The sequence below is a fragment of the Sabethes cyaneus genome, chromosome 2, assembly GCF_943734655.1.
Source record: "Sabethes cyaneus chromosome 2, idSabCyanKW18_F2, whole genome shotgun sequence".
In the NCBI taxonomy this organism is placed as follows: domain Eukaryota; kingdom Metazoa; phylum Arthropoda; class Insecta; order Diptera; family Culicidae; genus Sabethes; species Sabethes cyaneus.
This window is the reverse complement of record NC_071354.1, coordinates 106,325,173-106,340,235: the sequence shown is the minus strand read 5'-3', so window position 1 is coordinate 106,340,235 and position 15,063 is coordinate 106,325,173. Positions and strand designations below refer to the sequence as shown.

At 37.2% G+C, this 15,063-nt stretch overlaps 1 protein-coding gene across 1 annotated transcript; it reads left to right on the top strand.

The window, feature by feature from the left end:
- Positions 1-13,061, top strand: LOC128735817 (uncharacterized). The gene is made up of 9 exons (XM_053830303.1): positions 1-178; positions 7,266-7,422; positions 7,484-7,591; positions 7,658-8,016; positions 8,074-8,196; positions 9,805-10,015; positions 12,318-12,425; positions 12,487-12,845; positions 12,907-13,061. The coding sequence occupies exons 1-9, from the start codon at positions 55-57 to the stop codon at positions 13,059-13,061; spliced, it is 1,704 nt and encodes a 567-aa protein (XP_053686278.1). The 5' UTR covers positions 1-54.
- Positions 13,062-15,063: the final 2,002 nt, after the last annotated feature.

Genomic DNA, 15,063 nt, shown 5'->3' with positions numbered 1-15,063 from the left:
TGCGTGCCTCGGTTATTTTCTACCGTTTTTATCACAGCAAAACAAGTGCTAATCATGGGAAAACTGCAACTGGCGGATGTTGAGAACGAGTACAAAAAATTCCCGGAACTCAAACGGGAGGACGTGCAAAAGATTCGCGAATGGATGGAAAAGCAGCCGCATCTTCCTAAAATTACTGGTACGTTGAAAGTTATCAAATTGTGACAAATTTTGAATTGTATTGTAAGTGTAGCGTTGTATGGTTTTAAATTTCATTTGTCGATGTCTCTCTATTGGTTCATGTAACGTGTCGCATACACGCAAATAGATTGTTCATTTAAATAGTAAAAGATTTTGCTTAAATAATACTATTCTGTCCGAATCTTTACTTTCACGCTTCACATAAACTTTACTATTTTGCTTATAATGAATATTTACTATAATGTGTGCGCTATCGATGATATAAACTTTTGTATCAGTCACAGTTTCTATTAAGTATATTCTTTCGTAACCTGTAATATTTATAATGTTTATATTTTAATGTAACAGACTCCATTTTCATATGCACGTACATCTCACATTCGAGACCATTCGATTAAATGTTTCTTTATAGCTTGTAGTCGGGGATTTTAAGCTTTTCGCTGCTATTTTACTTCCAGTACATCTCTGTTACATTATTTTAGTACATTTTGTTAGTTAGACATGTTCGCGTAGTATTCAAAGCAACCCAGGCGGTTTTATTACATTATCTCACGAGCGAGATCGCTGATTGGAGATCAGTACATAAGTTAGGCGTGTTGCAAACTATACACATAGACTATCTAGTCAGGGTGATTCACATTTAATGACTCCAATGTCATCGTATTCAAAGGAAAGCAATTGCTGCTGCCTTATAATTGCCTATTAACTTGTCGGTTAAGAGATTATTCGCAACGTTTTCCTAAATTTTGTCAATTTTTTTACGAATAATTATGCCCTGTGATTGAGTTTGATGATTTCAGCCTGGAAAAGCTATAATTTCGTTACAAAATTGAGTCCCAGTGGGCTTGCTTTTCGATCACTAGTGATACCGTAGCTCGTGGTTAAAGAAGTGTAACTACTATGGCTACAAAAGGACATAAGCTGGTGGTTTCATTGAAACTGATTTCTTGATCTTCCTATCTCAATTGATTAGTATATTTCGTACTAATCAATTAGTACATTTCTCTACTGTTTTTTGATAATTGCCTGGTACCGAAGCAGTTAAGTATTCTTAAAAGTGACCCGCGAGTGCGACAATTCTGATTAACAAGGTCATGTGTCGTTGTTTTACAGATACTAATGACAAAAGATACTCGAAAAAAATTAAGTACACAGAACAGGTTGTAGGAGAACTGTGGGTAAGACGGATAGGTGGTTGATTTTATTAGCTAAACATTAAAATTCTGTAAATCGACAATCGCATTAAAATTCGTAAATTTTGATGGGCAACTAACCTTCATGATGATTCATGATGTCTGAACGTTCTTATTATCATTTAGAACTTTCAAATTTTGATAACGTACAGAAAAACTGAAAATTGGGAGTGATTTTGCATGCGGATGCAACTTTTATGTCGTCGAAATTTAGCTTTTTGAGTGGTTGATTTCTAAAATGTTACCCATCCCATAACATCAAGTATTTCGATTTGATACATTTTCAAATAACGTCTGCATTGAAAAAATAGATAATTTTATTTGCGTATGAAAAATGGTGAACGGTTTAAAAATATGTATTATGACGAGATGAAATGGACAATTGCTAGTGTGGGTAAGACGATCAGTGAATGTATTACCTATAATAAAATTGATAATTTTGCTTGCTAATATCTCATGCTTATTAATGAAGATTTAACCGGCAAACGACTTCAACCAAATTAGCAGCGGCCAGGCATGAAATAGACTTTGGAATGCTTGTTCATACTGTCGGTGCCAAGCAATTTTCGAGTGGCAGCCCCCTGAGGGAGGGGGTGGACTGTGCTTTTATAGTTAGAGTTAGGGTTTATTTCTAATTCACGTCGTAGTAGGGAAACCCACTCCAATTTTCATCATTTATTAGGTGGATTTAATGAATAGTCCAATAGTTCTGCTGCTGATTTGACTCAAACACACTTACCTTCCGATCCGTACCCTTTGAATTCACTAAAAAGCGATTATTAAAGCATTTTTTTCAAATTACGCAACTGACTTTATATCTTAAATTCGTCGTACCGTTTTAAAATCCGTTTATCAAAATTTTTCACCGTCCGAACTAAAAATCACAATAATGTTTACAAAGTTAGCGCACATGTATACATGTGGCAATTACGACGAAGCAGCAACATACCCTATTTTTATATTACCAAAAAGGATCAAGCTTCAACTTGATAAAAAAATTGAGAGAGCTAAATTTTATAGAAAAGAAAATTATTGGCCAGCAAAAGAAACTAGCATAATATGCTTTTTCGTGTGTTTCATCAAACGTTGAAAAAATTAGAGCTAAAAACCTACTACAGCCGAAGCAGAACACACAAACCGTTCACACCATACCTACTTGTGTTTCGTATTTAACGGGAAGTCAGCTATCATTAACTTTTAGTCGGAAAGCCAAATTTCGGAAGCAGTTTTTGGGCCGAAAAGCGGGCTTCTGTTTATAGAAATGTAATCACTGCATTCCTCTGGCTAATCTGAACACAGCGAATATATTTTCATGAACAGAATTTTTGTTTCAAACAAAAAAACTGCTTTTGAAATTTGCAGAATCGAATCGAATTTCACATTAAATATTGTTTATGTTTATACATGATTTCAACTCTATTTACTGTTGTCAATAAATTTGATATCAATTTGATGACCATAGGACCAAAATAGCATTTAGGCTTGAGTTTTAAAAATCTTATTTCTTAATGATTATCTATATACAATATCATTTATTATTTTGAATTTGAAAGATAAGATCTCAAACATTGTAGAGAAAAAATACATATCGGCAACGACAAAATTCGATGCGTTGACAGCTAACTATTCAAGTAAGCCCCCTTAGGGCATTTTCTAGGGTGGTCTATATTTAGATTAGAATTATACCAAATTTGGAACAGCGAAACTGATTATTGCAAATCGATTCACAATAATCGACAAAAGGGTGTGCATTCTGTCCAAAATCATGGGCTCACAAATTATTGGTCATTTAGCTTTAGCTGCTAAGTTTCGTTTAAATATCACCCAATAATTGATTAAATTATTAGTACAATTTTATCATTCAATTAGTGTAACACTCATGCATTAATCGGCAGTTACTGTGCCTGTATGACTGTATGATAAAAATAAACCAAACGACAGTTCGATTTCGCCTTTCATCTGTTTGTGACAGATATAAGAAATTCATATTCAACTTCAAACGATAAAATCGAAGCAATTTTAGTTTAAAACGGATTGGTTAATATATTTTGAATGTTTAAACTTCACTTAGACTTAAAAGAAACGGTTTAGAAGAAAGTAATAGAATTAGAATCTAGAAGAAATGGCTATAGTTTTATAGTTTTTCAGCGGCTTTTGTTGTTGTTTTTATCTGTCAAACATCACTCCACCCACAGCTGCCATATTTAAAACAACTGTATCGCTGTTACTTACTTTACTTTTTCGGCGACAATCCCCTTATCGAATCCATGCCGAATTCAGGAACCGTCTTTACATTACTCGCTCTTGGGCTGCCGCTCTCCAATCACCCCTAACATCCGCTGTCAACAGCGCTCATCTAACGGGTACGGGGTCTGCTTCGAAGTCGTCGGCCTCTGTCGGGTTCTCTGCTAAATATTGTTTTCGCTGGTCTCTCATTCGGCATCATTTTTTTCGGATTATCATTTGCATATTTGCAACAGCCTATATTGATCGCATATTTTTTCTCAATATTTGAAATTGTTCTATTCTAGACCTAATAACTTTGTATTAATTAAATGTCCTCATATGTACTACAAATAGATTCTTACATGCACTCATAGTTGAAAACTGTTGCAAGTTACCCCGTTTTACGGTACTTCATTATTCATGCGCCAGCGCCACACTCCTTCGTCTAATATGCCGTCAAGAGTTAATCACAGGATCTTACGCTCAAAAACGCCAAGAGCTCGTCGGCCACTCTCTCTCAACTTCCACATTTCGTGGTCGTAGAGTACCGTTGGGAGAATTAGCGTTTTATAGAGCGCGAGTTTTGTATGGAGTTGCAGGCTACGGGACCTCAGCTGGCTACGTAATCCATAGAAGGCCCTGTTGGCAGCCGCTATCCGCCTTTTTACTTCACGGCTCGACCACTTCAAAACCGCAATGCCAACACCCAAAAGGCTACCACGCTTTCTACCAGCCACCATATCCAGCATTTTACGCGCTATAATGATGGCCGCTATAAATTGTGTTCGTAATATGCGAACAATCTTTTTGACAACTCTGCATACATCAAATCTGGCACTTTTCTCTTGCAACACTACCGTGCTCTTTCTTTCCTTTACGTCAAAGAAGGAGAGCAAAAATGTGCGAAATGTAAACAAAACTATTGCTCTTCTTCTTTTGCGTAAACGAAAGAAAGAGCAACACTGCCGTACATGAGAAGAGTGCCCAGTTTTGATGGATGCAGAGTTGTCAAAAAGATTGTTCGAATATTACGAACACAATTTATAGCGGCCATCATTATAGCGCGTAAAAAGCTGGATACTTTTTTCTTGTAGAATTTGTGATAAGCCCTATCCTCGCAGCTTCCTCTATGCGTGTACGCTTCTTCCACAGCACAACGTCGTCCGCAAACCCTAGGATCTTATGAGACTTCGTAATTATGGTACCGCTGTATCGCTGTTACACGCTGTATAAATTTATAGCTTTAGTCCGGTATAAAATTAGATTTCCAACACCGGAAACATTTTTCTGTTTGGTCTGAACATTTAGACCGAAACCAGGATTTTAATCAGGGCCGGCGCTTCCCTTAAGTAAAACAAGCAGATGCTTGGAACATCACTTTGAGGGGGCGCCATTTCGGCTTTATTAAAAAAGTGGAGCATTAAATAAATACGTCGCGAATATAAAACTATCCACCTAGCAGCATAGAGCCGGGACGGCTCGTATTGTGTCTAGAGTTCCTTTCCGCTGTACTTGGACCTGAGCTACGGTCCTGGGTCGCCAATTCGTTGACCATCTCGACAGAAGCAAATCGGCTCCGAGCCACCTAGCACGTGGGGTCCCTCTATTCCTAATGGTCATGGAGGTATTGAAAGAACAGATTTTACTGCACAGTCGTCTGGCATTCTTGCGTCGTGACCGGCCCACCGTATTCCCTCGGCTTTCGCAAGATCTACTATGCGGATCTCTATAAGTTCATGGTTCATACACCCACACTATTCTCAGCTTTCCATTTGTACACCGCTAAAAAAAATTCTAGTGGCAGTACTACAAAATTACCATCTTGATTTATCTGATGAAAACCTAATTGCAACAAAACTTAATAATTCAAACACTCAGATAAACGGGATGGGAAAATCGTATCGACGCTATTAAATTATTTAGAAATGTTTCGGGTGATATTTTTGAATCTCTTGAAAATCAGGAATTAGCAGATTCATCTTTCGATGAAGCAGCAAGGTTTCATACGAAGTTTCTGAAGCAACAGAAATTCTTAACCGAACTTTTTTGTTTTTGAAGGTTTATCATTCTAATAATAGGTTTCAGGAATCCGACAATTATGCAAGAGAAATGGCGGTTAACTGTGACTTTGACGTGTCGCTTATTTTCGAGGATTGAATCCGCTCCTACCACTCGAGGAAACTTTTTTATATAACGCAAATGACGAACCGATTCTACTTTGAAATTTAAAGTAGAAAGCTTTAACCACTGACGAACTGACATGACACAGAAGAAAATCCTTTAAAACCAATCGTCCTACACATTTTGCTTGCACACTAGCCCCCTCTGTTATGCATGTTGCGGAGTAGCTTGCATTTGCAGGGTTTTATGCTGAAGGGTTTTTATATTTGTATGGTTTTATACTGAAAACTCGAAGCAACACTCGCGCGCCGCCGTGTGGCCATGTTGCGAAACATGCTTTTTTTGGAAAACGAGTGGTTTTTGATTGGACGATGGAATTAACGCGAGTGTCCCGTCTGTTTGTCTGTGCTTTAACTCTGTTTTAGAGACTGCTATCAATTTTACTGAAACACTTTTAAATTGTTAAATGTACTAGAAATTAACATTTGCATGTTGTATGCTTCAAATTAAGATTCGAACTGTTAAAAAAGCATCCGGAAATGCTTTCAGTTTTCTCTGTGATATTGGAAGCACGGAAAATAATCTTTTTCCCAGAATCGTTAACATACCTACAGGAATCTTAAACATGTTTTGATAAATGCTAAGCATTCGACGGATTGCGATACTTTTTTATTTGTTTTATGGCTAGGAGTGATTAGCCTGGAATAAAAAGCAAAATTGATAAGATGGGATGCAAAAATTAATTCTGAAGTCTGCATAGAAAGCGTCCAATAAACTAGTTAGTAGTTTGGGCGTCGTTAAAAATATAATAAATACGTTATAAATACAAATGAAAATATCAAATTTATACCAGGATGAGTTCTAAATAACTCCTTTTAGTTTTGTTATAAACTTAGGCTCGTTAGTAGTTAAAATAACAAAAGTCGTAACAAAATTTGCTCTAAGCATATCACAAATATATCAAATTATGATATAATTTGATCTAGTTTATATCAAGCTGAGTTACAAAAATCAGCATTCTGTCCTGTTGTATAACCAAATTGTAACAAAGACTGTTATAAATAACAAAACGAGATAGAATCTTGGTAGAACATTTTGTGTGTCGCAAGTTTTTCTATCACATTTACAACAAAGTTTGATAGAAATATCAACTTGAGCTACAATTTTGTAATATTTTTGATAGAACCAACTGATCGGGTCTAATTACTATCATCTTTCAAATGAAACTTACCAGATTTTCATAAAATTCTATCATTAGCTATCCATTACCGTACCATCGTGTGACAGAGTGTATATTGCTTTGGTATATTCTTAGTATTTATTCAATGTTGTAGATAGAGTATCCTTAGTGGTGTTATATGTGTCTTTCGTTGTGATGTTTCTACTGTATAAGGTTTGGTAAATAGCACAATTTCAACTTGTATTACAGTTCTCGATTGTTACTGTTAGCTTTGGTGTAAGTACTCTTCTCGTTTGAATATATCATAGAACATTTTACCATTCACCGTCGCATAACTAACACTAAACTTTATGAAAATCTTACAGATTTGGAGATAATACTTTTTCTGCATTCAAATTATCACCGGATTGAGTCCACGAAAACAACGATCGATGCTTTCTATACGTGTCACACTCATGTGCCAGAATTTTTTGCTGAACGCGACATTACTTCGCATGAACTAAAAACAGTCATGGATTTGGTGTAAAATGTTCCGAGTCCGAACTAAATCCATTAGGCAATAATATTTTTTTTGATCTTCCAGAGCTATTGTTCCGTTATCTATCCCAACTAAAGATAAGTATACGGTAATATATGGAAAATTGCTTAGTAGCGATGCAACAATGTTTTCGTTCGAATCGACGCTGAAATTGTTAGTATCTGTATATCTTGAACGATTTTAAATCTGTTTAATAATTGCATTATTTATATTCAACAGCCTCACGATGATCGCCGAAGTGGTTCAACGGGAAAATGGCGCGGTACATGGATACACGTTCGTGTTAGATATGGAAGGTGTCACGATGGGCCACGTCACGAAACTTTCGATCGGAACGGTTAAAAAATTTTTGCACTTTTTACAAGAAGCGATGCCAGTACGATTGAAGGGCATTCATCTGGCAAACGTTGTACCATTTATCGATAAAATATTAATGCTGGTCAAACCTTTTATGAAAAAAGAATTACTGGCTATACTATATCTTCATAGTACCAATGAGAGTTTGTATAAATTCGTGCAAAAAGATTGTCTTATTACGGAATTGGGAGGAAATGCTGGATCACTTATGACACTTAGAGGTACCAGAGAAAATCCTAATATGTCCATAAAGATTTTTTGACCCTTTTTATTCGCAGAGAACTTCAACAAGCATATGTTGGATGCTCGTGATTATTTGTTGGAAGAGGAAAAGAAGAAGGCCATAGAAGAAAAAAGACCAGGCAAACCTAAAGATTCCGGTTCCATCTTCGGCATGGAAGGCAACTTCAAAAAACTCGATATTGACTGAAGTGAACAATTGCTTATATGGAGATCAGATGTTCCGGACTTAGGATAGAAGGATATGCACATTTTGATTTGGTGGTACCTGCTGTGATAGTATGTAATAAAAAAAATTAATAAACTTCTTCGGGTATTCTAAAAACATTTTTCTTTGTACTAGATTGAACTAGCTTACTGACTAATAGCGCTTATGAACAGTTACTCGAACAGTTTCGCAATTAATTGTGCGGTAAAAAAACTTGCTTTGTAAAATCATTGGAGTTAATTGACTGATTTGTTGGCAATCATCAACTAACATATGAGCTGAATTCAAGAATAAATATGACAGATCATGGTGATAATGTAGTTTTTTGAACGGTTCAACGGTTTTTACGCGAGATACGTTGCTATTTTCGGTTTATTATTTAATGGCAGTGGCAAGGTCCAAGGCTGGTACCAAAACAATTTGCTGAAGCGTTGCTCTCACGTGGGTCAGTTTTCATGAATGATCCCGTGAAAATAGTTTATTTTTGCATATGAACTTAACAATTTTTGCTCCATTATTCACTTAGCTTCGTTATAGCATAAAGCGGTCTTCCAAAACATTAAAGATTTTCAACAATTTCTGAGTTTTGCTTCACAAATTTCGCAATTTTTTGTAAATGTAAGGAAAACACATATTATAGTACCTATTTAATTTCTAGTCTTTGTCAGTAGACCCAGCTGGGGTTCATTGAATACAAATAAAATTTTGTGAATTTATATATGCAGCAAATTTTGTATAAACTTTATGGTTCTAGGTAAAATACACAAATTCAAAACTTATCTTAAGCACCAGAAATGTTTAAAGAATCTCATTCTTAGAAAGTCATTGCAAATGCAATCCAGATGGATGTCTGTTCATCAGAATTATTCATGTTTATGATCCGCGGCGCAGTGGCCGTGAGATAAGGAAAGGGTGTTACGATCAAAATTAAGTCGACTTAAGGTGAAACGGTACTGAATCCAAACATGGCCGGAAATATGGCGCCCATGTGAGGTTGTGGCCACACATGGGCGCCATTTTTCCGGCCATGGTTGGATTCAGCACCGTTTCACCTTAAGGAGAAATGAGTCATCATTGATTTTGTGAGCGAAGCAATTTTTTCAAAAGCAGTTTTTTTCTTTGAAATAAATATTCTGATCAAGAAAATATATTCTCCGTGTTTAGACTAGCAAGACGAATGCGGTAAATGCATTTGTTTTGCACCCAAAACCTGCTTCCAAAATTCGAAAAGTTAATGACTGTTCATTTCCCCTTAATCCCTTTAAGGACAAAGGACTACATCACTTTTAACACCCGAAAATTTACTTAAATGTCCGTAATTTTTTATCTCTTAATATTTTCGCACCAAATTTGGGAATTTTTTCGAAAATCCTTTCAATTTTCATAATATCTACAAATCATGGCCATATGCCACGTGGTTTCGCACTTATTCCGGTGTTCCTTGGGAGACTGCGACATGGCTTTTCTAGATAATGTTGCTAAATATTTGAAATTTGTTTGAAACATGTTGATTTTCTTTAACAAATCTTCAACTATGGTCATATTAGTTACTTTGCTGCAGTTACGAGCTATGCTGCGCACCATTCGGATCAGGAGGGACACCATGAATCCGGAACCGGTTTCCAAAGAGGGGCTTTTCAGCTAATTGCGGAGGTGATATATGTTATGTCGCTAACCAAAAAGACCAGCAGTAGACAAAATAGCGATTGGCGATCGTCTTATGCCTCTCAGAGGCCATATGGTCGCTTTTGGGCCCCGAGGAGATTTTTGAAGTAGGACTACTTCTTTGATTTCTATATTGGGGTGCGCTTTAGAAAAAGGAAAAGGGAACATGTAACGAAAAGTGGTTATGGTTTGCACGCTTATAACTCAGTCATCCGTCAACAGATTCTAGAGATATTGGTATCAATCGATTGGAAATTTTTCAAAAAATCCATTGCAACACAGTAGATTACATGTTTCCCTAGCAGACGTTTAATAATTGAGAAAATATGAGTCGAATATTTAATATTTCATTATTTGCATTTTTTTGCCTTCCCACGTCAGTGCTTCCCTAACACGGATGATAGAAATATATACGAGATGAGCTATGGGTTAAACTTCCTTTCCTTACCTTCTTCGGTCACCGGCTTTCGTTGGCGAAACATCAGCCAGCAGGAGCTAGCTAGCGACGCATCGGACAGCCAGTTTTCGAGACACATCGGTGGCAAATTGGCAATTTTAAAGGTTGTATTTGGAACTTTGTTTGCCTTTGCCTCGGTGTGCGTCATCAGTCGGTCGCCGGCTTTCGTTGGCGAAACATCAGCCAGCAGCAGCTAGCTTGCGACGCATCGGACAGCCAGTTTTCGAGACCCATCGGTGGCAATTTTAAAGGTTGTAAGGTTGTGTATTGTTTGCCTTTGCCTCGGTGTGCGTCGCCGTCTGTCGCCGACTTTCGTTGGAGAAACACCAATCAGCAGCTACCTTGCGACGCATCGGACAGCCAGTTTTCAAGACACATCGGTGGCAAATTTAAAGGTTGTATTTGAAACTTTGTTTGCCTTTGCCTCGGTGTGCGTCATCAGTCGGTCGCCGGCTTTCGTTGGCGAAACACCAATCAGCAGCTAGCTTGCGACGCATCGGACAGCCAGTTTTCGAGTAACATGCACATCCGTGGCAATTTTAAAGGTTGTATTTGAAACATTGTTTGCTTTGCCTCGGTGTGCGTGATCAGTCGGTCGCCGGCTTTCGTTGGAGACACATCGGCAGGCAGCTAGCTTGCGACTCATAACATCATAAATATAAAAGTCTATCTTGATTACAGATCCTACCAGTAGCGTTTGTCCCATAAACAGTATTCCCACTATTAATCCACATACCAATAACCTATCTGATGGACGAAAATAGACAATGGACACCACAAGTCAGAATGAGAATTCGAGAATAACAAACGGACCTTTGCAGGTCCACTATTTAAATTAGCTGAAGAGTTGAAATTATGAATTTCTCACATGTAAGAACACAATCCTTTACCTTTCGTTACTCGCGTCGACTCCGATTGATAGGCATGCTGAAACGTAACAGAATTCTCTCGAATACTAATGCCACTTGATGAAAAACTTATGGAACTTTTTCCACCATTTGTCTGCGAATGAACCTTACTGAAAACAGTAATTTTATTTATTGCTAGATTTCCGAGATAAAGTCAACGGTTCACAGGTGTTGTACAAAATACAACAGCGCAAGTAAACTTTCCGTTACTGCGCAACTGGGGAATCTATTATATGAAATTCGTACAAAAATCACCGGCTTTGGCATTGCGAGACGAATTGCTCTACATGCGTAGTCCTACTTCAAGCCTGCGCCCGTGCCACTAGGCATGGACCCTTATACTTTTTTCTCTAATCTAAACAAGGTACGAATTTCGAAAGCTCAAAATTACGCGTATTTTACACAAACGTGAATTGGGTTGGTAGGCTTTCAGTACCTATTTCTTGAAAAGCGACATTTTTATTGCAACCGGGACCATCAACCAGGAAATTTACGTGAACGAGCGTTTGATGAATAAAAAATGTATATATAAAATTTCGTAAAAATAAATTAAAAATTTACAATTTGCCGAAATTCATACAGTACTTAACACACTTGTGGAAGATTAAGTCAGTATTTTTAAAAAAGTACTAAGCTCTCCTGGTATAGTTTGAGCTGTTTTACAGTAACGATATATCGATGAAACATGAGACAATCAATGAATGTGGATATAAATATGGATTTAATCGTATTATCTATTCAATAGCTGTGAGTAAACTCGGCGTTCAGCTAAAAACTTGAGAAAACCCCGTCAATCTGAATTACGTATTTATTTTGCAGAGCTTGAGAGGATTTTGTTTCTACACTCAAATTATTTTAAAATGGAAGCTACCAAACAAACAATTGAAGCCTATTATACGTGCAGGACCCATGTGCCCATGTTCTTCGCGAATAGAGATGTGACAAACGCAGGAACGAAGAAAGCTATGAACACTATGTAATTTAGTACAGTATTTATTATATTTTATACATTTTCATAATTTTTTTTTGTTATTTTATTTCTAGACACGGATTGGCTTTTCCTCAGCGAACCAAAGAAGGATGTGTAGTATTCTACGGTGCTTTAAGGGATTTCGATCCTTCAAATTTCGATATGGCAGAAATTTTTAAACTGTAAAATTTATTCTGCTATTTATCTCTCTTGATCTTGATTTTTGTTGATCTCTACTTTTAGGATAATTTATGTGATCGATCTTCACTTTTTGGAGCAAGGTCCTGCTACGGGATACAGAATAGTTATAGACATGAAAGGTGTATTGTTTGGTCATGTCGCACGGTTGGGAGTTTTACCAATCAAACATTTTCTGTACTATCTACAAGATGCCATGCCAATTCGATTGAAAGGACTTCATTTTACTAACATAGTTCCTTTCATGGATACCATATTGGCGCTAATTAAACCGTTTATGAAAAAGGAATTGCTTGACATTCTGTTTCTGCACACTTCGAATGAACAAATGCATCCGTATGTTAATAAAGAATGCTTGCCAAGTGATTGCGGAGGTGATGGAGAGAGTCGCGATGTATTGATCGGTATTTTGGAATGTTAATTATATTACGTGAGCCTGGAATTTAAATACATTTTATTTTTCAGATAAATATTATCGCAGGTTAATTGAGGTTAAGGACTATTTTCTGGAGGAACAAGTGACGCGGCGCGTAGATGAAGGAAAAAGACCTGGCAAACCGAAAACAGCCATGGAAATATTTGGAGTTGATGGAAATTTCCGAAAACTGGATATTGATTAACTTTCACAGTAATGACCAAGAGACATTCACCCAATCATATTGTTTATTTAATATATTTAATTAGATTATAATGTGGCAAAGTTAAATGTCTGTAATTTTTTGTTGGAAATTTACCAAATCTGATTTTAACCAAAATTTACCAAATCTGAATATATGTAAATATGGTAGTACCCAGAACATAGTAGTTTTCACTCAAGGTACTGAAGTAATGAATTTTAGCCTATTTTATTTATTTCACCGGAGTCAATTCAAGTCTAATAGAAATTTTGTTAGCCATTTTCTCATAAACAAACGTACATAGATTTGGATTTTTAAGGCGGATCCATGTATATCTCTGATTATTTTAAAGGTAGGTTCCATCTAGGTTACCTAGACTAACAATTTTAAAAACCAGCCGTACCCGACGCTAGAAAAAGGACACAATTTCTTGTTCCAGAATCAAAATCATGAAAATAATGTTTAGTAGTATATGGGAACAAATAAACAAACTTAGTTCTAGCAAACTATTTAGTAAATTGTAACTAATATTGTAATTTGACATAAGGTTTTGGTTTTTAAAATTCAATATATAGCTTTTAGACAAGGATTATTGATCTGCCCGCAGTAAAACTAAAACGTGTTTTCTTTGGACTAGCTTGTTTTTGTACCTTAACCATGGCTTTCGCCAACTTTTGAGCTTCAGCTTGTACCAAACTTTTGCGATAATTTGCTATAGTCAACTCGCAAGATTTCTCCGACTTGCGCTTTTTTGTTGATGGCAGAGGAATGATGCTCGACGGTCCTATCTCAAACGAATGTTTGACTGTAGCAGTGCCCGCTGCCTCCTCAGCATGAGCAGAGAGCAGATTGGATTTACTGGTCTCCAGACGGCGATGCTTGGTGATTTCCAGCATTTGATGTTCCCATTTCTGGATGGTCAGTCACATCTGCGGCCACAAAATCGTTCGCTCCAAAAATTCTTCGATTGAATGGCCAAATGCCTGTTGCCGAAAATCCTTTCGCAGCATTTTGCGTATTCGCAAACGTTCGAAGACGATTCCAACCAAACTGGCTATGTCATAGAGCGTCACAAGTTTTCCTGGGGTCTTCTTTAGGAGTGATCCGACCGCATCAGCGTAAAACTTTTTGAACGGCCCATAAAGCTTACATCTAACTACAGTGGGGCGGGAGCACAATCACTACGACGTGATTCTTTGAAGCACTTTCGCAAAACTCCAAATTCTGGCTGTGTGAAGAGTGATTATCGAGAATCAATATTACTGGACGCTCCGAGGTAGGACGAACGTGCTCGAGAAAGTGTCTGAACCATTCAGAAAATAGCTCAGTTGTCATAGAACCGGAAGAAGTGCATGTGAATTTGGTACCGTGGGAAGCACCAGTCTTTAATTGGTCGGTCATTCTTTGCCGGGGAAAAATGACCATCGGACTTTCGGCACATGTAATAATTCCCACACGTTTTTGCCCTTTCTTCGCAGCAATTTTGAAGTAGGACTACTTCTTTGATTTCTATATTGGGGTGCACTTTAGAAAAACGAAAAGGGAACATGTAACGAAAAGTGGTTATGGTTTGCACGCTTATAACTCAGTCATCCGTCAACAGTTTCTAGAGATATTGGTATCAATCGATTGGAAATTTTTCAAAAAATCCATTACAACACAGTAGATTACATGTTTCCCTAACAGAAGTTTAATAATTGAGAAAATATGAGTCGAATATTTAATATTTCATTATTAGCATTTTTTTACCGTCCCACGTCAGTGCTTCCCTAGCACGGATGACAGAAATATATACGAGATGAGCTATGGGTAACTTCCTTTCCTTACCTTCTTCGGTCACCGGCTTTCGTTGGCGAAACATCAGCCAGCAGGAGCTAGCTTGCGACGCACCGGACAGCCAGTTTTCGAGACACATCGGTGGCAAATTGGCAATTTTAAAGGTTGTATTTGAAACTTTGTTTGCCTTTGCCTCGGTGTGCGTCATCAGTCGGTCGCCGACTTTCGT